Here is a 27,547-nt window from a genome sequence, read left to right as displayed (position 1 = left end):
CACTTCTATAACATAAAAGACTTTTCAAAGTTAGTGCAGTTTAGCTCACTGTTCATCATAAAAATGTTGTTGTAGTATTTGAATGCTGTCATTGTTATTTTCATTAAAAAGAGAAGTTGGCTGAACAGCTAACTGACTGTTGACAGTTCAGACCAGTAAATAGTATAATGTCTAGTACAAAGAATGATTAAGTAAGATTTATCATCTTAAGGAACAAGCAAAAGGTGTCTTTCATAATTTATACAGATACCGACAGATGCTGGAACAAGTTGTCACATACAGTCATAGTTCAAACTATGGTTCATATTCTGATCAGGTACATGTACATATACCTTTCAGTGTTCAGCATTGTAGCTACAATGATGAATATTCAGATTTTAAATTAAATGGTGGTAGTGTTTGGATGAAATGGTTCAGTCTGTTCTATTTTGTTGCTAAGACTGCGAATGAACACTTCTGCAAAAGAAGGTGAACATAAGTTGCAAAAAAGAACTAGAAATTCATCCAGCAAAGCTTTTTCATACATGGCATGAAGAGTTTCAGGAAGCTGAAATAAAACATAGGTATCACTGTCATTTTACTGATGCATTTAGAGGAGTCGCAGAAGCTAACTGCAATTTAACTATAGACCTAATTATAAATATCCAATGTATCTCACAATTTGAGCAATTATGATGCTCATTTTTTAACACAAACATATGTTACAGTGTGATGATACATTGCGATAAGGAAGTAAAAATAAATCTGGGACATGTTTTACTGATACCATTGAACATGAAGATAAATAAGTCATTTTCAGAAAAAACATTGCTGTAATCCACAAGAGATATTGCAATATAAGATTCCAATTTTCTGACTGATTTAACTGTTTAGTATGTTCTCTAGAAAAGTGATTTATGAACATATGATCTCAGGATAGCAACAATTAATTTGCAAATGAAAGAAAGTTTGATTCATTTAATCAGAAAGGTACATTTCTATTCAAATATGTGAGTCATGAGTGTGTTTTATTAGAAGATCATTTACCTCCAATCATGAAATTTAAAAGTTTATTAACACGTAAAACTACTGCAGAAGGTCAATAACCAAGAGCTTGCAATGTATAGCATTTATTCAAGTGTAAAACAGTAGGAGCGTATTCCAAACTGTATTTGAAAATCAATGTACTAGTGCTTGTAGGTATTCAAAAACTTCTGTAGCCTCTGACTTAAAACTGGATCCTACACATTTCATAACTTCACATGGCATATCATGGGATGTGCTACTGAAAACCATTGCCTGTTTCCATTTGGCTGGCTGCTTGAATTGTGCAATATCCAGATATCTGGGACATTTTGAAGTGAAAGTGACCTAAAGTTGGACTGTATAAGAACGCGAGGGCAGGCATACTTGTCGTCACGGTTCTGGTCTAACAGTTCTGAGTGCCACAAGGGAGGATCAGTCTATTATGTACAAAGCACTTCATAGCGCCTTCACATCTGTCACTGCCATCCAAGAACAAGTAATGGGCTCCTACAACATTCTGTGTCATCCTCCAGCATTGGTCTGAGACTATCAGCAGCCAAAGTAGGGAATTACCATAAAAAACAAAGGCTGATACAACACAAACAGCTGTGTTTGGAAGGTGCTGTGACAGGGAAGCATGGGTTGCTGAAGAATGGCATTGCACTGTGTTCAGCAATGAACTCCAGTTCTGCACTGTCACCATCATTATAACCATCATCAGTGAGTATGGTGGCAACATGGGGAGAGGTCCCTATCTTTTAATGTCTTGGAGAGACATAACAGTGTTACTCCTGGTGGGGAAACAATTTGGTATGACTTCAGGTCATGGCTGCGAGATGAAGCTTTACATTTTAAGTACTACGTAAACCACTCGGTGGGTGAGAAAAATTTAAAAACCAAAGAGTAATTTTTTTCTTCATGATCAAGCTTCTGGCAACATGTAGAATTTCTACTCTATGTTGTTTATGACAAATCAAAGTATATAATTTCAATTGTCTTATAAAAGCTTTTGCACTTTTTTCCTGTGTAAGCTTGGAGAAATCGGATGTAAGTATACACATTACTATTTGCTGCCAATAACTGACATGTTTAATTACATCAGAACCAAATATGTTCCCCATTTCCTTCATCACAAATGTAAGGTACATTGTACTTTTATGAATTTCCATGGCCGACAATGAAAGTTGGAAGCGGATTGTTCGATGCTGAGACAGCCAAACACTACTCGTGTTCAAACATTAATTATTCTTTAATTGAAGAAAAAAAACCCTTAGATTAATTTGCTGATCATTTTTTTTATCTTATGTATTTTTCTGCGTAAGAACTATTCTCAACTGAGTGGTCATGCGTCACTCAACAATTATGTCACCCACCACACTCACTAGCCTGATGCGGCCCCATTTTCATTTTTCTGGCAGTGGTATATTTAAATGATAATGGTCTCTGTTTTTCAGAGCTATCCATTTATTTGCACTCCACAGTGCTTTCATGAAAAGAATTTGATCACCATCATTGGGGTGTGTATTCTTGTCGTGATAATTAATTTAAGTGAAGTTTTATACAGTTCGCAGCACTTTGTAAAGTTGCTTATTGAGGAATTTTTCATTCAAATATCTCAGTATCTAAGAAAGGCACATTTTAGAGTGACTGAGTAAACTCAGACGGCGCAATGATCAACATATGGCACTTGCCTCTATGAACTGTCTGCTTCATGTTGAGGTACTCCTATGGCCAGCAAGATCCAACGATCTGTCCCTGAGAGAACATGTGTGGGACCAGTTGGGACATCAACTCTCTCCCAGTGCCAATATTTGAGATATCAAGGACCAGATACAACAGTTTTGAGCCAGCTTGTGTCCCAAGAGAACTCAATGGCTTTATGATAGCTACCCCAACTTGCATCCAGGCCTCAGGAGGTGCAATGTCATACATCTAAGTAGACTCTTAGTACCAGATTCTTAATAAATTTGGTTCAGTTGCGTAATCACTGAAATTTCATCATGTATCCTCAACACATGAAGTTTCATTATACACTCCTGGAAATGGAAAAAAGAACACATTGACACCGGTGTGTCAGACCCACCATACTTGCTCCGGACACTGTGAGAGGGCTGTACAAGCAATGATCACACGCACGGCACAGCGGACACACCAGGAACCGCGGTGTTGGCCGTCGAATGGCGCTAGCTGCGCAGCATTTGTGCACCGCCGCCGTCAGTGTCAGCCAGTTTGCCATGGCATACGGAGCTCCATCGCAGTCTTTAACACTGGTAGCATGCCGCGACAGCGTGGACGTGAACCGTATGTGCAGTTGACGGACTTTGAGCGAGGGCGTATAGTGGGCATGCGGGAGGACGGGTGGACGTACCGCCGAATTGCTCAACACGTGGGGCGTGAGGTCTCCACAGTACATCGATGTTGTCGCCAGTGGTCGGCGGAAGGTGCACGTGCCCGTCGACCTGGGACCGGACCGCAGCGACGCACGGATGCACGCCAAGACCGTAGGATCCTACGCAGTGCTGTAGAGGACCGCACCGCCACTTCCCAACAAATTAGGGACACTGTTGCTCCTGGCGTATCGGCGAGGACCATTCGCAACTGTCTCCATGGGAGCTGGGCTACGGTCCCGCACACCGTTAGGCCGTCTTCCGCTCACGCCCCAACATCGTGCAGCCTGCCTCTAGTGGTGTCGCGACAGGCGTGAATGGAGGGACGAATGGAGACGTGTCGTCTTCAGCGATGAGAGTCGCATCTGCCTTGGTGCCAATGATGGTCGTATGCTTGTTTGGCGCCGTGCAGGTGAGCGCCACAATCAGGACTGCATACGACCGAGGCACACAGGGCCAACACCCGGCATCATGGTGTGGGGAGCGATCTCCTACACTGGCCGTACACTACTGGTGATCGTCGAGGGGACACTGAATAGTGCACGGTACATCCAAACCGTCATCGAACCCATCGTTCTACCATTCCTAGACCGGCAAGGGAACTTGCTGTTCCAACAGGACAATGCACGTCCGCATGTATCCCGTGCCACCCAACGTGCTCTAGAAGGTGTAAGTCAACTACCCTGGCCAGCAAGATCTCCGGATCTGTCCCCCATTGAGCATGTTTGGGACTGGATGAAGCGTCGTCTCACGCGGTCTGCACGTCCAGCACGAACGCTGGTCCAACTGAGGCGCCAGGTGGAAATGGCATGGCAAGCCATTCCGCAGGACTACATCCAGCATCTCTACGATCATCTCCATGGGAGAATAGCAGCCTGCATTGCTGCAAAAGGTGGATAAACACTGTACTAGTGCCGACATTGTGCATGCTCTGTTGCCTGTGTCTATGTGCCTGTGGTTCTGTCAGTGTGATCATATGATGTATCTGACCCCAGGAATGTGTCAATAAAGTTTCCCCTTCCTGGGACAATGAATTCACGGTGTTCTTATTTCAATTTCCAGGAGTGTATTTCCTGCTCCCTTTATGGGTGCTTCACTTTCTTTGTTAGGCAATGTACAGCCTCAGCACAGCATTTTCCAGTTTTTTTTTACCCTGGCAGGAGAGCAGATTTTGTCACATTCTGCTAAATACTCAACTAAGGAGACAATGCCTTGTTTTCCCATCCTGCAAGATTTAAAATACAGCCAATACGAAGAAATAGGGAGCTTTACCTGAAGAATTAGATGACTGAGAAACCAATTAAAATCCCTACACATGCATTTTCACCATTACAGCCACTGAACGGATGGACGATTGTCCTTCTGAAATAACACCTTCTTGTGCACTGAGCTTGCTTATATTTCAACCAATTCCCATTTTAAATGGTCTAAAAATATTTTACATTAGTGCCAAGTCATAGCTCTACATTTTACCAAGTAATATACACATAATATACACACACCAAAAAAGTTTTACATCACCCTGGTTCAAAGAACTCCTGAAGATAGGTGTTAACTGTCAATATTGTATCACAGACAGAGTCCCTTTGACTGTTCAGAAAAGTCACTAAACCCACCAAAAGATGTAAACAACCATGCATGAGCAGCACTTATTAGATGAAGGGGGTCCAACATCCGATCGGTTCCAGTCATTCCACCAGGAAGAAAATACATGGTTCGCGTTGTCTGTAGTTTAACCATGCCTAGACAGCCAATGCTGTGGTCTGATTGAATCCACATTGTTACTTTGTGCCAGGAAGGACTCTCAACAAGGAAAGTGTCCAGGCATCTCGGAGTGAACCAAAGTGATGTTGTTCAGACATGGAGGAGATACAGAGAGACAGGAACTGTCGATGACAGGCCTTTCTCAGGCCGCCCAAGGGCAGTGGATGACCACTACCTATGCATTCAGGCTAGGAACCTTGACAGCAGTGCCACCATGTTGAATAATGCTTTTCGTGCAGCCACTGGACATTGTGTTACGACTGAAACCGTGTGCAATAGGCTGCATGAGGCGCAACTTCACTCACAACGTCCATGGCGAGGCCCATCTTTACAACCACCAACCCATGCAGCATGGAACAGATGGACTCAACAGCATGCCAAATGGACCGCTCAGGATTGGCATCAGGTTCTCTTCACTGTTGAGTGTCACATATGCCTTCAACCAGACAATCGTTGGAGATGTGTTTGGAGGCAACCCGGTCAGGCTGAATGCCTTAGACACATTGCGCAACAAGGTGGAGGTTCCCTGCTATTTTGGGGTGGTATTACATGATGCCGATGTATGTTACTGGTGGTCACAGAAGGCACTGTAATAACTGAATGATACATGAATGTCGTTCTCCGACCGATAGTGCAACCATACCAGCAGCATATTGGTGAGGCAATCGTCTTTATGGATGACAATTTGCACGTCCACTGTGCACATCTATTGAATGAATTCCTTCAGGATAATGATATTGCTCGACTAGAGTGGCCAGCATGTTCTCCAGACATGAACCCTATAGCACATGCCTGGGATAGATTGAAAAGAAACCCACCAACCACTTTGAGGGATCATCACTGTTGAGGAGTGGGACAATCTGGAACAGCAGTGCTTTGATGAACTTGTAGATAGTATGCCATGATGAATACAGGCATGCATCAATGCACAAGGATGTGCGACTGGGTACTGGTGTGTACAGCAATCTGGACCACCACCTCTGAAGATCTCACTGTATGGCGGTACAACATGCAAAGTGTGGTTTTCATGAGCAATAAAAAGGGCAGCAATGATGTTTATGTTCATCTCTATTCCAGTTTTCTGTGCAGGTTCCGGAACTCTCAGAGCTGAGGTGATGCAAATTTTTGCTGTGTGTATTTAAATTATACAATGATAATACCAACAACACAGTCTCTATCATCTTCCCATACAAGAATTCATGCCTTCTTTAGTGAACCCTCATCACACTTTCTCCACTGTTACTGTCTTATTCCTTCCATAATTTCATAATTTATTGTGATATTTCAACTGTAAGATGTAGTTAATACCAGTATTCATATTAAACAAGTTTCAACTTTTCCACTGAAGCTGTATAAATGCTTAGTATGTAGTTACAGATATAAAAAGAAAAAAAAGGAAGAAAGAAAGAAACAGCTGAGTAGTGTAAGAGGAAAAGAAGTGGATTTTTCCCTACTTTTTCTACTAGTTTGTGTATAATCCTGGTTTATAATGCATTAATTAAAAAATTATATAATTCCTGTAATTCACTATGTGACAAGATTACTATTACTTGTAACTGTTTGTTAGTATACTTTACAGGAGTATCATGCAATGGCTGCTTCTGTCTGTTAATGTGTAACTTCACTCATTCCATATTCCTGAAGGATCTCCTTCATTATGGGATTTTTCGAGTGAATGAATGGAAAAAATGAACTTACTTGATCCTTGTAGTGTAATGTTGAATCAGAGTCCCATTCACAGTTACAAATCGGCTAGAAATTCTTGAAAATTGGATATAAAAACTGCCATATTTTGCATTAGTTTTGTATCAAAATCCGGTAATCCTAAAACATATCTTTTTCAGGGGCAGTTATTTGTGCTGGATGTTGTTGACTTTTTCAGCTGAGATGACTACAGCATCAATCATATTGCTACCATTGACTTTTTCAGCTGAGATACCTACAGCAGCAATCATATTGCTACCATTCATCATATGGCTTCCTGAAATTCTATGTGCATTCATTAATAACTGTCCAGCTGGAATGCAGTTCATCCTCTGTTCTTCTGCAACCGTGTTGCAGCTTATTAATACACAAATACATATTTTTCGACAGCACAAATTTTGCATGACCTCCATCAATTACATGACCAATCAATCATTTCAATGAAAATTTTTCATCATAGCACAATGTGACTCATTCTCACAGCAGGTGAGTCTGAGTGGCCTGCTATCCCTAAGGAAGAAACTATTTGTTTGGAAAGTTAGGACAGTTTTTTGTATTTTGTATGACTGTATTGGCAGTACATCCTGAGGCTAAATTTCAGTCAAATATTGTTTCGTTGTAATTTTATAGGTTCCTCCAGTGTATCTTCCTTTTGGAAAATATTCGTTTTCTTCTGCCTTCCACATGCAAAATCACCCTGATCACTGCGCACTGCATTCATTTCAAACTTTTGACCATAGTTTTGCAAGACTAATGCAAACCATACTGCCTCAGTTTGGTAAAAATTCCCATTCTTTTGTAGAAATTTACTTGACTTCCATCCTGGGAATTTTCATCCTAAAATTCAAACAAATTTGAAATGTGGTACAAAAAATAAACATAGGCCCTAATAAAAATGCAATATTTATTACCTGTATGTCTGTTTCTAGTTTTATCTTTGACTCTCTATAATTTTCTTCATGTTCAAGATCAATTTTTCTCATTTCCTCTTCGAATTCAGCAACTTGTTGAAATTTCTTTTCCATGTTTTCTATTTCTTCTGTTTCACGTTCACTGTACAATGGATCCCACCTCTTCTTATTAGTATCAAGTAGCTGTTTCCTTTCAATTTCAATGGCTTGCTGTGAAGTAACATGAGTAAATACAATCAACAACATGAACTGAAAGGAACAGATTTCAATTATTGTAGTAACCTTAGAGGTCATCTGAGTTATTAAAAGTAGTGGCAACAATGTTACATATACAATAAATAATCAATAGTGGTGACATTATGCGAGTCAGTGTATTACTGACCTTGATATTTATAACATATTTACAACATTAAAATAACTATACATTATATTACTGTTAACTGAGGTCTCACATCCAAATACTAGAAGTACAAAAACATGTTACCATTTTCTTGATCTCTACTAAAAATACATCACTTTCATAAGGATTCAGTTCTAATACAAAATCTTTGATTTTTCTGGTTGTTCTCTGATAACATTTGTTTACAAAGTACTTCCAAGTTTTCTTATGGTTACAGAGGAATAATACCAAGTCAAGTTTGTTCCTAGTACTACACTTACAGCACATTCATACAGTTGGCATCTACAATGGTTCTCCTTGACATGCAAAATAATCTGCAATGAGGACAGAGTCATATTCTTTAGTTTTCTGAAACTAGATCTGCAAAGAGCTCTGACTGCCCTTTTTTTTTTTTTTTTTTTTTTTTTTTTTTTTTTTTTTTTTTTTAAATATTGGTGGCATTCTTTGGCGGCCCTTCAGAATGGTACCATATGCTACATGACTCTGTGTTAAGGCACAATAAATAATTTTGAGCAGTAGCATACTATCACAACAGCACAGTTTCCTCTGGAAAAAAACACCTTTACAAATTTTACATATCCTTGTTTGGTGCATAAGGTGTTTGCATTTTATTATACTTTGATATTATCCATAGTCTGATCTGATTCAAATTTCGGAATTTGCATTCACTCCAATGTTATAAGGACAGCCATACTATCACAAAATAAGAAGCTGCATGTAGTTGGTCTTATTATGTTATTTGGCAAGTCATTACCTTAAATTACAACAAGACAGGACCCTCTACAGAACCTTGAGGAAGGCCCACATACACCAACAAGAACTGAGACTCTATATCTGTATTCTAGTCCTTAATAAGATATAGCAATGACATGTTCAAAAATGAAAACTGGGTAGACATAGAGTGAGATCTGTGATTTGACTGAAATGCATGACTAGAAAAATAGACTCATTCTGCACTAAACCTTTTTTTATGTATAGATAGTTGTGGAACTGATGAAAAATATGGGCAAATCTGTAATTTTAGAATTCCACATGAAAGGCCTTTACTTATCAATGGATGACAAATATTCATGTATGTGTATGCATTTGTGGTTGTATGTGAGGATAGTGGGGGAGAGAGAAGTATATGATTGCATCCATAGCTACATTAATACTTGTTCTATAGATCATGAATACGACATTTCATAATCATGTAGAACGTGTCACTTTAACACAAGTTTTCTTTACACAAAGTAATTAATTTTTGTAACAGTTGCTCCTTCATATCTAAAAATTCATCTATTGAGTAGAAGGGGTTGTCATTCAGAAATTCTTTTAATTTGAATTTAAATATTGGTTGGCTATCTGTCAGACTTTAATTGCTATTTGGAAAATCACCAAAGATTTTGTAACAGCATAATTCACCCTTTGCTGTGCCAAAGTCAGATTTAATGCAGAATAGTGAAGATTATCCTTTCTTCTAGTGTTATAGCTATGCACTTTGCTGTTATTTTTGAATTGGGATTGGTTATTAAAAACAAATTTCATAAGTGAATATATATATTGTGAAGATACTGTGAATATCCCAAGTTCCTTGAATAAATGTCCGCAAGGTGATCTTGGGTGGGCTCTGTCTATTATTCTAATTACATCCTTTTGTGGAATGAATACTTTTCCCCCTAATGATGAGTTACCTCGGAATATGATACCATACTAAAGCAGTGAATGAAAATAAGAGTATTAGACTAATTTACTGATATGTTTATCACAAAAATTTGCAATAACCCTAATAGCACAAGTTTATGGTATTATGCCATTTAGTGTACAGATTTGTATATAAAGTGTTTTCTCAAAATTTATTGAGAGTCCTTTTGCAGAGAACCACTTAATGTTTTCTGAAAGACATTATTTACAATTTCCTCAGCTGCTGCCTGTTTGTTGGGTGTGATTACTATACTTGTATCATTTGCAAAAAGGATTAACTTTGTGTCTTCATAAATATAGAGTGGCAAGTCATTAATATACACTCCTGGAAATTGAAATAAGAACACCGTGAATTCATTGTCCCAGGAAGGGGAAACTTTATTGACACATTCCTGGGGTCAGATACATCACATGATCACACTGACAGAACCACAGGCACATAGACACAGGCAACAGAGCATGCACAATGTCGGCACTAGTACAGTGTATATCCACCTTTCGCAGCAATGCAGGCTGCTATTCTCCCATGGAGACGATCGTAGAGATGCTGGATGTAGTCCTGTGGAACGGCTTGCCATGCCATTTCCACCTGGTGCCTCAGTTGGACCAGCGTTCGTGCTGGACGTGCAGACCGCGTGAGACGACGCTTCATCCAGTCCCAAACATGCTCAATGCGGGACAGATCCGGAGATCTTGCTGGCCAGGGTAGTTGACTTACACCTTCTAGAGCATGTTGGGTGGCACGGGATACATGCGGACGTGCATTGTCCTGTTGGAACAGCAAGTTCCCTTGCCGGTGTAGGAATGGTAGCACGATGGGTTCGATGACGGTTTGGATGTACCGTGCACTATTCAGTGTCCCCTCGACGATCACCAGTGGTGTACGGCCAGTGTAGGAGATCGCTCCCCACACCATGATGCCGGGTGTTGGCCATGTGTGCCTCGGTCGTATGCAGTCCTGATTGTGGCGCTCACCTGCACGGCGCCAAACACGCATACGACCATCATTGGCACCAAGGCAGAAGCGACTCTCATCGCTGAAGACGACACGTCTCCATTCGTCCCTCCATTCACGCCTGTCGCGACACCACTGGAGGCGGGCTGCACGACGTTGGGGCGTGAGCGGAAGACGGCCTAACGGTGTCCGGGACCGTAGCCCAGCTTCATGGAGACGGTTGCGAATGGTCCTCGCCGATACCCCAGGAGCAACAGTGTCCCTAATTTGCTGGGAAGTGGCGGTGCGGTCCCCTACGGCACTGCGTAGGATCCTACGGTTTTGGCGTGCATCCGTGCGTCGTTGCGGTCCGGTCCCAGGTCGATGGGCACGTGCACCTTCCGCCGACCACTGGCGACAACATCGATGTACTATGGAGACCTCACGCCCCACGTGTTGAGCAATTCGGCGGTACGTCCACCCGGCCTCCCGCATGCCCACTATACGCCCTCGCTCAAAGTCCGTCAACTGCACATACGGTTCACGTCCACGCTGTCGCGGCATGCTACCAGTGTTAAAGACTGCGATGGAGCTCCGTATGCCACGGCAAACTGGCTGACACTGACGGCGGCGGTGCACAAATGCTGCGCAGCTAGCGCCATTCGACGGCCAACACCGCGGTTCCTGGTGTGACCGCTGTGCCGTGCGTGTGATCATTGCTTGTACAGCCCTCTCGCAGTGTCCGGAGCAAGTATGGTGGGTCTGACACACCGGTGTCAATGTGTTCTTTTTTCTATTTCCAGGAGTGTACATTAAGAACAATAAGGGAGCCAAGACTGAACCCTGTGGAACACCATTTTATACCTTAGTTAGAGGACGCTGCTGATTTTTGCAAAATGTCTGTGCTGTTAATTTCAACCTTTTGCACCCTTCCAGTTAAATATGAATTAAACCATTTGTGCAATGTCCCACTCATACCACAATACTTAAGATTATCTAGAAGAACTTCATGATTCACACAGTCAAAAGCCTTTGTGTGATCACAAAATATCCCAATGGGTGATGTTCGGTTATTCAATGCATTTACCATATGATCAGTGAAAGCATGTACAGTATTTTCTGTTCAAAAGTCTACCTGAAAAGCAAACTGACATTTTATTAGTGCTTCATTTTTACAAATATGTGATACTACTCTGGATACATTACTATTTCAAGAATTTTGGATAAAGCTGTCAGAAGAGTGAGATTGGATGGTAGTTGTTAGCATTAGACCTATCACATTTTTTATCCAATGGTTTAACAATAGCGTATTTCAGTAGATCTGGAAAAATGGCTTGTTTCAGTGGCTGAGGATCTTACTTATCTGTTGGGAACAAGCTTTTAGTACTCTGTTTGAAATGCCATCAATTCCAGTCAGCTTTTACTTTTGAGTGGATTTATTATTTTCCTAATTCCAGTAGGAGATGCGGGTTGAATTTCAGTTTTATCAAATTGCATAGGTATTGCCTGCTCCATATACTGCCTTGCATTTTCTAATGAATAGCTGGGTCCTATTTTCTCTACAACACTTAAAAAATGGTTATTAATAATATTTTCTACTTCTGACTTTTTGTTAACAAACTTTTTTGATAGAAATACAGTCTTCCTGTGCTCTCAGTTGTCCCCTTTCCCATTTAACAATATTCAAAATTGTTTTAATTTTATTATCAGATGTGCTAATCTCAGACATAATGCACATACTTCTGGACATCTTCATAACTTTTCTTAATACAGTGCAGTAAGTAGTTTTTATAATGTTTTACTGTTTCTGGATCGTTACTCCTCCTATCTGTAATATACATTTGCCTTTTCTGTTTACAAAATATTTTTATCCCTTTAGTAAGGCATGGTTTATAAGATGGTTCCTAACAATTATATTTCGCTATTTTCTTAGGGAAAGTGTTTTCAAATATGCTCACAAAGGTATCATGAAGTAGGTTAAATTTTAAATAGATACACACATATATACTTATGCATGATACTGTAACTACCAGTTTATGTATTTTTAAGTGTGAAAGTGTATCCAATAAAGCAAATAAATTGACTAAGAACAAATGATAAAATCTTAATCAGCTTTCAGGCATATTAAGTGGTTCAAAAAGTATCATAATATGATTAAAAACCAAGAATATTTTGTTAAATAAAATTGTTGCAGGGACATGTATTCGCACAAGCTGTAATTAATTTTTTAATAAAAAGAAAGGGCAAAAGAAAGATCTGTGTTCACAGGAAACTCAGTTCTGGTGTAACAAATAAATTAATGACATACTGCAAAGATAACTTACACCCTCTGAACTGTCTTTGTTTCTCCAAGGTCATGTAACATGTCAGTACATGAAATTGCAACATAAAAGTAATAACAGATAAAAATAAATGTTTATGAACCTGAAAAAAGTCAAACTCTTCAGTTTCAATTTGAAGGTGCATGGATTATTGGTAAGATTTTTGAATTCGAGTGGTAGCTTATTGAAAATTGATGCAGTAATATATTGCACACCTTTATGCACAAGAATTAAGGAAGTCCGATCCAAATGCAGGTTTGATTTCTGCCAAGCATTAACTGAGTGAAAGCTGATTATTCTTGAGCATAAGCTAATATTGTAAACAAGAAATGACAGTAAGGAATATATCTACATTGAGAGGCCAATGTCAAAATCCCCAGACTCGTGAACAGGAGTCGACAAGAAGTTAGTGAACTTACACCACTAATGCCCGAATCGCCCGTTTCTGAGTCAAAAATCTCCTTTTAGAATGGGAAGAGTTACCCCAAAATATAATACCATATTACATAAGCGAATGAAAAGAAGGCAAAGTAGACTAATTTTTGTGTCGAACAATCACTCACTTCAGATACCGTTCGAATAGTGAAAATGGCAGTATTAAGTCACTGAACAAGGTCCTGAACGTTGGCTTTCCACGACAGCTTACTATCTATCTGAATACCCAGAAATTTCAACTGTTCAGTATCACTAATCGATGACCATTCTGTGAAATTAAAAAGTCAGGTTTTGTTGAATTGCGTGTCAGAAACTCTAAAAACTTAGGCTTACTGTGATTTAGCATTAGTTTATTTTCTACACGCTATGAACTTAGGTCATGAACTGCACTATTTTAAACCAAGCCAGTGTTGTATACAACATCCTGTACTACCAAGTTAGTGTCATCTGCAAACAGAAATATTTTAGAGTTACTCGTAATACTAAACAGCATTTCATTTACATAAATAAGGAAAAGGAGTGGCCCCAACACATACCTGGGGCACCCCCCCCCCCACTTGACCATACCCCTCTCAGACCCCACATCTCATCCATTCTCAGTACTGTAAATAATGACCTTTTGCCATTTGTTGCTAAAGTAAGAGGCAAAACAGTTGTTAGCTACTCCCATTATTCCATAATGATCCAACTCCTGGAGCAATATTTTGTGATCAACACAATCAAATGCCTTAGTTAAATCAAAAAATATGCCAAGCATTTGAAACCTGTTGTTTAACCCATCCAGTACCTCACAGAAAAATGAGAATATAGCACTTTCAATTGTTAAACAACTTCTAAAGCTGAACTGTACATTTGATAGCAAATCGTGTGATATAAAATGATCAATTATCCTTACATACATAACCTTTGCAATAACTTTGGCAAACAATGATGGCATAGAAATAGGTCTAAAATTATCTAAATTATCCCTTTCAAACTTTTTATGGAGCAGCTTTACTACTGAGTACTTTGATCATTCAGGAAACTGACCATTCCCAGAGGAAAAATTACAAATATGGCTAAATACAGGGCTAACATGTGCAGCACAGTACTTGAATAATCTGCTAGACACTCCTTCAGAACCATGAGAGTCCCTAGCCTTCAGTAATTTAATTATTGACTCAATCTCCCTCTTGTCTGTATCACCGAGGAGTATTTCAGACATCAATCTCGGGAAGGCATTTGCCAAGAAAGTTATACGATTCCCTGTAGAAACTAAATTTTTACTTGATTCACCAGCAATGCTCAGGAAATGATTGTTAAATATCGTACATATATCTGATTTATCAGTAACAGAAATATTTTTACTGCTGACTGACTTTATATCGTCAACCTTGTGCTGCTTACCAGACACATCCTTCACAACTGACCATATGGTTTTAATTTTATCCTGTGAATTAGCTATTCTATTTGCATACCACACACTCTTTGCCTTCCTAATAACATTTTTAATTATGTTACAATACTGTTTGTAATGGGCTACTGTAGCTTGATTGTGACTACTTCTAAAATTTTGATATAATTCCCGCTTTGTTCTACAAGATATCCTTATCCCACTAGTCAGCCACCTGGGCTGCCTATTACTGCTAGTATCCCTTTTAGAATGTTCTAATGGAAAGAATTCTCAAAGAGCACGAGAAATGTGTCAAGGAAAGCATTATATTTGTCATCTAAGTTATCGGCACTGTTAACACCCTGCCACTTTTGTTCCTTGACAAGGTTTAGAAAACACTCTATTGCTGTTGGATTAACTTTCCTATATAGTTTGTAATTAAATGTGACATTTGTTTGAGTGCTAAAGCCTTTTAGTGTTACAATTTGTGCATCATGGTCTGAAAGGTGGGGTCTATTTTTCCCTCTTCTCCTGCTGCTGTATTATTTTGTAGGGTTTATGGTGAGTCTCATACCAGCACTAGCGGGAAGTTGCATCCCTGTCTGATATAACTGGGCAATATTTTGCCGACCCTAATACACCACCAGATGAAAGTAGTATTACCTTTATCCTCTTTTCTCAGAGTAGTTGGGTGGTCCAGATCCTTCTGTGCCACTCCCTGTCAATCCAACTGCGGTGAAGATTCCTGGAATGCTTCCACAAGTTCTCTCTACTGTGCTACTAAATAAATAGCCACACTTCTCACAAACAGGGGTATATTTTGCCCAACATTTTCAGTATTTCTTTTAACAACACAACAAACAATTGCTACGGTAATACCACTCTCTTGAGTACATTCAAAAACGTCTATACATGCGTACTTTAGGACCTGAGAGAGCAACCCAGATAAACAACTACTGCTATTCAATTGTTCAATATGCCCTTGTTGGTGCATCATTTACTCCATGGCTCTCGGACTCAGGCACTTGCTGCACCATGGCACAAATGACTGCCGGACGACCAGTGGTTGTAATAACATTTTCACTGATCCCCTTATTGCCAGCTCCACCGATGCTCCGCATTCCCTGCATACAAGAAAGGAAAACACACAGTTTCCCTTTCCCACTACATTTATCCTTATTCAACTTACGGTACTCATGAGCATCTCTTGTCAATAGCTTTCCAATGGTGTGTTGGGATGTTCACAAATATCCCAAAACACTACATATCCCACCATTCAGACAAGAGATCTTGTGCTGAAGTCTCTAGTTACATACACATTTTTGTTAATAATTCTATTATTATTATGTTACTCTTACATCTTAAAGCTGCCTTTACATACTCTCTCCAACATAACTTTTTATAATCATTAATGATCACTTGTGACTATGTCCTCTTCATTAATTAACTATTTTGTTCCTGTTTGGCAGATTTATTGATTTTCTTCATATTTGTAATATTGTTTCTCATATCTTACTACTTTCTTTAATACTATAGCTAGCTTTTCTAGATCATCCGAAGTATCTGACGAAGGTGCATAGTAATACAAACATATTACTTGTCATTAATATTGTTCTTAAGCTCCTTTTAATTTGTGATCCTCTTGAACTCATAACCAATTAACCATTTTCGTTTTTTTGATTTAAGACAATTTTATGATCTATCTGCTGGATACTTGTGAGACATTTATTCTGACACACTTAAACATCATAATATTATTCATTTTTAAATAGGTAATGCAATATTAACCTTATTTACATAGATAGCTCACCTTCCGTTATTATACTGATTATAAATTTTCTGAGTTTCCATTGTATTGACATCTAAGTCTTCTCTTTATAGAGAACTTAACGTCTTCCAAGAGTATGGACTTGTAATGCAAAGTCTTTGTGTGCAATAATGTGGAGGAGTAAAATTACCTCCACCACTGCACTCAAATCCTTTCACCTCTCTACTATAAACCATTTGGAAAAACCTCTTGTTATTTATTACCAATTTGAAGAATAATCTATGGATTATCCTTTTAACAAAACTTATTCCCCCTTCTACCAAAGACCACTTCTGCATCTTAGTACAGTAAAATATATCTCTTTCATTCAGAGTGGTAGTGCCCCATATTAATTCTTATTCTAGTATGGTACAGGTCAATCCCTTTCTTGGTGCCCCTGCCTGCACAGTATAGGTCAGCCTTTCTTAGGTCCACCTATCTGCCTTTTATTCATCATTCCTAATTAGAGAGTACACTCCACATTTCAGATATATTTCTGTCTTCCATTACTTTTCTTCTACTTTCTTCAATATTGATGTGACTCTTGAAGTTTTCCCGGCATATCGAATATTCCACAAGATTTCGGGATTGCAGCCGAATCTCATCGACTTCTTTCCACAATATTTTGGCTGACAACCTTACAGCCATCTTCAGGCGAGTGTTTGACACTGGAGATTGCTAGTGCAAGTCGCTCTATTTATACGTAAAAGTGCCGCAGGCGCGCATGCGCAAGTTACCGTAGCATGCGCGCCACCTGTCGATTCCAAGGCCCTCTACAATATTACTGCATCTATGGAGCACAATCGAATGCGTGAAAAAAGTAAAACATGCACGCAGACGTGTCCAAAACAATAAAATGCAAAATTTCAATATTAAAATTACTTGTCGCTCGACGTATCAGAAACCATAAAAAGTTTTCTTTTGGTTGAAATTAAAGAAATCAACGGGTCCCAGGCCTTATTCAATAAAAAGCCGCCATCACGATTAATGAGATTATCCGCTAAACGTATTTCCACAGATTCCTTCACAACTGAATCCCAGAAGGATCTCGATGGGGCCAAGATTTTCGTGGCCGAATAATCCATAGTATGTCCTGTGGAAATAAAATGTTCGGCTATAGCCGACTTACTTGGCTGTAAAAGGCGAGTGTGGCGCTCATGTTCAACGCAATGGTCGTGTACTGTGCGTGTGGTTTGACCAATGTAGGCTTACCCACACTCATAAGGTATGTTATAAATTCCAGCCTTCCATAATCCCAGATCATCCTTGGCTGAGCCCAGAAGAGCACGAGTCTTTGTAGGTGGCTGGAAGATTGCTTTCACACGATGTTTTTTTAAAATTCTGCCTACTTTCGATTAAATGTTCCCGACATATGGGAGAAATGCTCTGGACTTAAACACCTCCTTATCCTCTTGATCTTGTTGGTGGTCACGTTTTTTCCTCCTTAAAGCAGTACTGACCTGATGTGCAGAATATCCATTATGTTGAAATACCGATTTCAAGTGCTCTAATTCGTCTGCAAGGCTGTCTTTATCAGACATGACATGTGCCCTATGCACCAACATTCGAAGGACGCCCATAGTTTGTGACGCGTGATGACAGCTTGATGCCTGCAGGTACAGATCCGTATGCGTGGGTTTTCGATAGACCGAATGCCCCAATGACCCATCCACCCTGCGTTTAACCATGACGTCCAGAAATGGTAGGCAACCATCTTTTTCAACTTCCATCGTAAACTGAATGTTTGTGTGGATGGAATTCAGATGTTGTAAAAACCGTGAAAGCTCTTCTTCACCGTGAGGCCACACTACAAAGGTATCGTCCACGTACCGCCAGAAGACTGTTGGTTTCAACATCGCCAAATCGAGAGCCCTCTCCTCAAAGTCTTCCATATAAAAGTTTGCTACCAGAGGGGACAGAGGACTGCCCATGGCAACACCATCAAGTTGCTCAAAATATTCATTATTAAATAGAAAGTAAGTAGAGGACAGGGCATGGTGAAACAGCGCCGTTATATCGGCCGTAAACTTATTGCCAATAAGTGACAATGAATCCAAAAGAGGGACCCTCGTAAAGAGTGAAACGACATCGAAACTTACTAACAAGTCCGAATCCTTCAGCTGTAGTGTTCTCAGCCTATTGATAAAGTCCGCAGAGTTGCGAATATAGTGCGTAGCAAACTTTTATATGGAAGACTTTGAGGAGAGGGCTCTCGATTCGGCGATGTTGAAACCAACAGTCTTCTGGCGGTACGTGGACGATACCTTTGTAGTGTGGCCTCACGGTGAAGAAGAGCTTTCACGGTTTTTACAACATCTGAATTCCATCCACACAAACATTCAGTTTACGATGGAAGTTGAAAAAGATGGTTGCCTACCATTTCTGGACGTCATGGTTAAACGCAGGGTGGATGGGTCATTGGGATTACAGAAGTCTGGAATTTATAAAATACCTTGCGAGTGTGGGTAAGCCTACATTGGTCAAACCACACGTACATGACCGTTGCATTGAACATGAGCGCCACACTCGCCTTTTACAGCCAAGTAAGTCGGCTATTGCCGAACATTGTATTTCCACAGGACATACTATGGATTATTCGGCCACGAAAATCTTGGCCCCATCGAGATCCTTCTGGGATTCAGTTGTGAAGGAATCCGTGGAAATACGTTTAGCGGATAATCTCATTAATCGTGATGGCGGCTTTTTATTGAATAAGGCCTGGGACCCGTTGATTTCTTTAATTTCAACCAAAAGAAAGCTTTTTATGGTTTCTGACACGTCGAGCGACAAGTAATTTTAATATTGAAATTTTGCATTTTATTGTTTTGGACACGTCTGCGTGCATGTTTTACTTTTTTCACACATTCGATTGTGCTCCATAGATGCAGTAATATTGTAGAGGGCCTTGGAATCAACAGGTGGCGCGCATGCTACGGTAACTTGCGCATGCGCGCCTGCGGCACTTTTACGTATAAATAGAGCGACTTGCACTAGCAATCTCCAGTGTCAAACACTCGCCTGAAGATGGCTGTAAGGTTGTCAGCCGAAATATCGTGGAAAGAAGTCGATGAGATCCGGCTGCAATTCCGAAATCTTGTGGAATATTCTTCAATATTACTTTCAGATTCTCTTTTGATTTCCACGACTTGACTCTATTTCAGGTGTTAAGTCTTTTGCTTACTACCTTCTCCATATCTTAACTCATCTATTGACAGCACTAAACGTCTAAGTATTCTTAATTGCACTCTATTCTTTCTTATGTTCTCTCTTTTCTTAGAACCCAAGCTTCAGCTAATTACTAATTCAAAAACTTACAGTTTCTACTACCATCTTCTATTAATCCATTTCTGTACCTGTACCCTATCTTTCTATTTGTCATCCTATTATTATAGTCACATCAAATACTATTTAGTACTTGGTTGCTTCTCCTCTCTCCGCTCCTAATTTATGATGTGATTAAATACACACACACACACACACACACACACACACACACACACACACACACACACACACACATTCTTTTAAGTTTATTTAGTGAACTGATGGATTATATTTCATTAGTTTTTCAGAATTGTATAAACATTTCTCCTGACCAGTATATGGGTCGGGTCGGTTAAATTTTACACTTTCGGGTGTGGACAATTCATGATCTTAAATGGTCCTGCTGTGAACAGTTTCATTACTGCTTACTCTACAATAATTAGATCCCTTCATCCACAGTAACGAATTAGGAAGGATTTGTTATTCCTATTCCCCATATTTCGGTCATTCACTGAATAATTTTCATTTCTTGCATTATTCAGTGTGTCTAAACCTTCAATAAACGTTAATAACTCATTCACAGTTTTCCACCCTCTGTACAATATTCCTTGTCGAGCTTCGTATGGTAAACATGTAATGAGTAATTTTACTAAGTGCATTTCGTCTGTTGAATCATCTAAGTACTTCAGTTTTGTCAAATATCATTCTATGTACTTTTTCTGTGTGCCCCATGAATTATTGTATGGAGTAGGGTCTAATAACTTTAAGATTAGTTTTTCCTGAGTACTTGAGGACCAGTACTTCCTCTTAAAGCTTTGCTCAAAATCTTTCCAAGACACAAATTCTTCTGCATAAGGATTTCCCCATTCCACCGCATTTCCCATTAAATATCCTGATGTGAAATCTATTTCCTTTAAGTCATCCCAATTTTTAGGTAAAGATCTGGCAAACCCTCATAAAAAATAAATTGGGTGTACATCACTGTCTAGTTCATATTTTGGAAATTGCTTTACTAAATTAAACCCATTACCTATAGATAAACCCTCTATCACATCTTTAGTTACTCCTGTCATAGTTTCAAATTTACTATTTTATAATTTCTTTTTATTATTGTCTATTGCTTTGCATATTCTATCAAGTTCTTATTTACTGTTAATTGTACCTTCTTCAGAAGTTATTTTGTCATTATTTATTTCTGTTTTGTCTTTTACTTCTCTTTCTATGAATAACTGTAAACATTTTTCCAAATGTTTCATATAATCAGTTGTTCCTATTACAGCCTTTTTCTGTATGGACGTGATACACTTATTTGCAACTGAAATACTAGTTTGTACCGCTTGGAATCAGAAATTCATGTTATCTACATAACCCGTCCACTGTCGGGTTATTATTCTATGTATACTTTCTTGTAAATCATCTGTTAACACTTGTTTAACTACTTGTTGTACCTCTATTGGCACTGATTCTCGTAATTCATTTACTCTAGAATTTATTTCCATTATTTTAATGTTTTGATCATTAATTTGTGTGTTAAAGTTAGTTTCTAAGTTAGCTTTAACCTCTTGTATTTTATGGTTGAGTATGTCATTGACTGATTCAGTAACTTGTTCCTTAATTGACTCAACTAATTCTACTTGTTCCACTCTCTGTCCTTCCCTGTCCTCCTCTGCTTGTTCTATAATTATACCTTCTAGTATCACCTTATCCTTCTCTGCTTGTTCTTTAATTATACCTTCCAGTATCAATCTTAACTCCGTGTTTTGCATTGCCATCTTTCTCATGATTAACATACACTATTTATTACCAATCAACAATATAATATTGAACCCTATACCCACATAAAGTCTCTACTTTTTTAAATGTTCACGGCTCACCCTTCTGCGGAACTGTGAACTGCATGCTGGTTGTAGAACAGCTGAAGCCTGCACTGAAGTTGAAGCCAACGTCTGCTCTCTGCTGCCACTGACTGGACAATACAGCACCCCATACTTGCATAACTGCTCGCCACTCTGTGTTGATAACTCCTGCCAGAATTACGTCCACCGTATGCATTATTCCATGGAAACAATTCTGTTAAGTTTTGAACTAATTCAAAGCACTCACTGCTTGTATACGTCCACCATATGCGTTATTCCATGGAAACAATTCTGTTAAGTTTTGAACTAATTCCAAGCACTCACTGCTTGTAAGAGGGGTATTCTGCTGCCATTGCCTTCTTCTTGTTTTTTCTGTTTCAGATATCCAACAGTAAACTTATGTGTTTACTAATCTTTCTCAGACAATTCATTCAAAAGAAGCTCTGAATTATTTTTGATTTCTTGTTAGATGGATTATAAGGCACTGCTGTTGATCGCTGGTTGCCAGGGGCAACTTCTCTGTCTTCTATTCTTTGGAGTCATAATTCTGACTCAGATCAATTTTCTGCACTTACGTGCTGGCGTATTATCTGTTCATGTTTTCCAGGGTCACCACATGGGGTGTATTTTTCCCTCTTCTCCTGCTGATGTATATTTTGTAGGGTTTGTGGTGAGTCTAATACCAGCTCTGGATGATATAACTGGGCAATATTTCGCCAACCCTAATACGCCACGAGATGAAAGTAGTATTACCTTTATCCTCTCTTCTCAGAGTAGTTGTACGGTGGTCTGGATCCTTCCGTGCCACCTCCCTGTCGATCCAACTGTGGTGAAGATTCCTGGAATGCTTTCTCAAGTTCTCTCTACTGCACTACTAAATAAATAGTCACACTTCTCGCAAATAGGGGTATATTTTGCCCAACATTTTCAGTATTTCTTTTAACAACACAACAAACAATTGTTACGGTAATACCACTCTCTTGAGTACATTCAAAAACATCCATGCATGCATAGTTTAGGACCTGAGAGAGTAACGCAGATAAACGACTACTGCTGTTCAATTGTTCATTACACCCTTGTTGGTGCATCGTTTACTCCATGGCTCTCGGACTCGGGCACTTCCTGCACCATGGCACAAATGACTGCCAGACGACCAGTGGTTGTAATACCGTTTTTACTGGTCCCCTTCTCGCTGGCTCCACCACTGCTCCACATTCACTGCACACAAGAAAGGAAAACACACAGTTTCCCTTTCCCACTACATTTATCCTTATTCAACTTACGGTACTCATGAGCATCTCTTGTCGACAGCTTTTCAGTGGTGTGTTGGGATGTTTACAAATATCCCAAAACACTACAAATGTCATTCACTCTTTTACTAACAGAATGCCCATCCAGTAATGAAGACTGAATAAAAGTATTGTCTATGGCTGTGCTACTGTTTCCCTGCACCATCATTCTAAAAAACACATTCTGCATCAGATCATACGAATTTATGAGGTCTACCAACATCCTTTTTCTTGCACTATTATATACAAATACAATATACCATTTTCTTAAAAATGGAAATGCACTAGGAATAAATTATATTGGATATTTTACAAATAATCCAGTAACATGTAATATGTATTGTTATACTTACATATGTGACTATTTTCATTATGCAAGAGACTGATCTATAATGAGATTCATATACCGCATAATGTCATTTTATTTTATGATGCATACAATGTCATTTACTGTTCTGATATCTGTCAAAACTAATTGTAATTTTTTTTTTTTAATTTTCTGTTTTTAACAATCACATCATTGTAGCAAAATGAATATGAAGCCCATGTGGTAACACCGTTGAGCACCCAGTTTTGCTCTAAGTTTTGTGGTGACATCTGTGCCGATCTGGTTTGTAATTATGTAATCAGTTCTTTCTTAACGGCATTAAATATGCCAACTTTCTACAGTTGTACCATGGCTTGTCTTATTGCTGGAATGACTTCAACACAGAAATAAACTATACTGAAACTCAAAATCACATGTGTCATGAATTACTGTGGACATTAATAACCACTTGGTCAGTCTTTGTTATACCAGGACTTCAACTTATTTCTTTCCTAGAGCAACAAATCAAATCTCTGAAGCAGATAAGTTAAGTATTTGATCCCAGCCAAGACAGTAAACATTTCAAATGCTAGCCACTTTAAGGCTGACTGACACTCAGAATATAGTGAAGACCAATCAAGCCCATTAATATACATGATTTCATATTAAAAGTGAGAAAAATCACACCCGCATCATACGACAGGATCAGCAGTCTACCAAAATTGTCACATCCTGTCAATTGGCGGAACTAACAAACTGTTAATAGGAACATCTTAACAATCTGTTTGAACACCTTCAATGTTATTCAAATAGTGAAATACAAAACTATTGATATTTTTGTGCACTTTTTTGACCCATTACATGGGGGTACGCCATCTAGTCATTTGTCAAAAAACATAATAGATGCAAAGAATCCACAGCTTCTTCAATTTAACACAATCTTGCAGGGTAGTGTCATAATTTTGCTCTTCAGTGTGAAGACTTGTTTGATGCAGACCACACATCCACCTATCCCATGTAAGCAAGACCCTTCTCTGCACAACTACTGCATCATACATCCCATTGAAACTGTTTTCTGGAGTCAAGCCCTGATCTCCCTCAATAATTTTGATACTACCCTGCACTCCACACACACACACACACACAACACACACACACACTCATTAGTAATCCAATCTTCAGCATTCTTCTGTAGAAAACTTTTCAGAAGATTACCTTTTCTTCTTGTCTGATTTGTATTTCACCCTTGAATACTGTCCACATAAACTACACTCCAGATACTAAAATTCATATCAGATGTTAATAAGGTCATTGACAAAATATTAGTATCCCATTAAAAGAGCAAACTGATCATTTTGGGGCACTGTAGGTGGTGTAGAACTGGTGCCAGGTGGAACGTGACCCTCAATTGCTGACTTAAGTCCTGGCAGTGAAGTGCTGTACAGCAGCAGATTTGTGCAATTAGTAATTCTGTGTAATTTCACTATTTCATAAAAGTATTAGTTGAGTATAATCTAACTGACAGTTATTACAATTTATCACAACCGTATAGTGGGCTGTGAACTAAACTCCACTTTCTTTCTGTGGCAACAAACACTTGCAACTATTAAAACATTTTCATCACTCAGATCTAAATATTAAATAATATGCTGTTACTAACTGTGTGAACGTAATGTTCAGCAAATAATTTTAATCATTTTTTGCATATGAAGTTATCGTCTATGAATAATTTTCATTTGCACTTATAAGGAAATTTTATTTCAGCTGTTGAATATTTAAGCTTAAAAGATATGATACATATAAATTACATGCCACAACAGTTCCTAATTAATTCTCATTTTTAAACATTTTATCAAAAATTCATTGCATAAATTCCTTAGGTGTTATGTATCTCTGAACAACGCTTTTTAATTGAATATTTTCAATATCACAATGGACAAGCATGCAAACTGTTGTAGAAACCTCAGATATGGCACTCATTGTGAGGTACATCAGTGATACTTTCCATGGGATGTAATACAACTTATATGATATGCAAAACAGGACAGGATGATGTTGCTGATACAACAAAATAAAGCTTACCACATTTAAAAGAACATAAAATTTCCAAGATTGGTGATGTTTTACAGAAGCTCAAAATTTATAGCAGACTTCAATGTGAAATGGTTTTAATTATTTCCACAACAAAACTCTGTCTCAAAATCAAACAGAAAATCCAAAGAAATCCTGGTTATATATAAAGATCATGTGATATAAGAAGAACACCAGCAGCATGTAAAAATCAGTAACTTAAAAGTGTGATAGCAATAATAAAGTTATCAGTGAGAGTGCCATTACAATGTAGGTAAAGGTTTTTGCTTATCCATCACTAAAGAAGACAAAGTTAATATTCCAGAATTTGAATCCAAAACAGTTACAAAAATTTATGACTTAGAAGTACATATCCCTAGTGTAAAGAAGCATCTAAATCACTTAATAAAGATAAGTCTTCAGTCCAGTTATATATCAACTGGGTTCCTTCAGAGTTTGCTGATACAATATCTCTATATACAGCAACCATATTCAACCATTCACTCAAAGAAAGATTGGAAAGTTGCACAGGCTACACCAATACTCAAGAAAGGAAATAGCAGTAATCCACAGAATTTCTGACTTATATCACAAAGACCAAGTTGAAGTAAAATTTTGGAATTTATTCTGTGTTCGAACATTATAAATTACCACAAAGAAAATGATCTATTGACATATAGCATGCTTTCAGAAAATATTGTTCTTGTGAAACACAACTAGTTTCCTTCTTCATATGGAGTAACAAGTGCTATTGGCACGGGATCTCAAATTGATTCTGTATTTCTAAAGTTCCTGAGGGCATTTGACACTATTCCTCACAACCAACTACTAATCAGATTGCATGCCTATAGAGTACTGTCTCAGATTTGTGAGTGGATTCATGTTTTCCTGTTAGAAAGCTCACAGTTCCTAGTAACTGATGGAAAGTCACTGAGTAAAACAGAAGTGATATATGGCTTTTGCAAATAAGTGTTGTAGGTTCCCTGTAGCTTCTAATTTATAATAATGATTTAGAAGACAGTCTGAGCAGTTCTTCTAAATTGTTTGCAGATGATGTTGTCAGTTACCATCTTGTAAAGTCATCATCACAAGATCAAAACCAATTGCAAAATGATTTGGACATATCTGTGTGGTACAAAAAATGGCAACTGATTCTACATAAATAATGAAAAGTGTAAGGTTATTCATATGAGTACTAAAAGAAATCTATGAAATTTTGGTTACACAATAAATTGCACAAATCTAAAAGATTTTATTTCAGCTAAATACATGGGGATTACACTAACAAACAACTTCAATTGGAATCATCACCTACCTAGATAATATTATGTGGAAGGCAAACCAATGGCTGTGTTTTATTGGCAGAACACTTAGAAAACACCACACGACCGTTACGGTCACAGGTTCGAATCCTGCCTCAGGCATGAATGTGTGTGATGTCCTTAGGTTAGTTAGGTTTAAGTAGTTCTAAGTTCTAGGGGACTGATGACCTCCGATGTTAAGTCCCATTGTGCTCAGAGCCATTTGAACCAACTTAGAAAATGCAACAGGTCTACTAAAGAGACTGCCTCATTACAATTGTCCATCCTCTTCTGGAGCACTGCAGCGTGGTATGGGATACTTACCAGACAGAATTGATGGAGGGAAACAAAAATGTTAAAAAAAGGGCAACTCTTTTTGTATTCTAAAAGAATAGGGGAAAGTGAGTCACGGATATGATAAGTGATGTGGGATGGCAATCATTAAAACAAAACCATTTTTATGTGTGACAAGATCTTTCCACAGAATAAACAATCACCAACTTTATCCTCTGAATGTGAAATTCTTTGTTGCCAGCCACTAACATTGGGAAAAATGATCATCATAACAAAATAAGAGAAATCAGAGCTTACATGGAAAGATTTAAGTGTTCTGTTGTTCTTGCTTGTTGTTTGACAGTGAAATGGAACACAAAAAGTCTGAAGATTATTCAACAAACCCTCTGCCAGGCACTTAACTGTGAATAGCATAGTAGTCACATAGATGTAGAAGCACATAT

General features: G+C 38.6%; 1 protein-coding gene across 1 annotated transcript in view; it reads right to left on the bottom strand.

The window, feature by feature from the left end:
* Positions 1 to 27,547, bottom strand: part of LOC126457155 (dynein regulatory complex protein 1) — a 361,903-nt gene that overhangs the window by 216,638 nt on the left and 117,718 nt on the right. Inside the window, exon 5 of the mRNA XM_050093233.1 lies at positions 7,772 to 7,981. Within this exon, the coding sequence (XP_049949190.1) occupies positions 7,772 to 7,981 (210 nt within the window). The remainder of the gene's footprint in view (positions 1 to 7,771; positions 7,982 to 27,547) is intronic.

This window comes from Schistocerca serialis, chromosome 2 (genome assembly GCF_023864345.2).
Source record: "Schistocerca serialis cubense isolate TAMUIC-IGC-003099 chromosome 2, iqSchSeri2.2, whole genome shotgun sequence".
Classification (NCBI taxonomy): domain Eukaryota; kingdom Metazoa; phylum Arthropoda; class Insecta; order Orthoptera; family Acrididae; genus Schistocerca; species Schistocerca serialis.
Note: the sequence above shows the minus strand (reverse complement) of the source record. Positions and strands in the feature narration are given on the sequence as shown.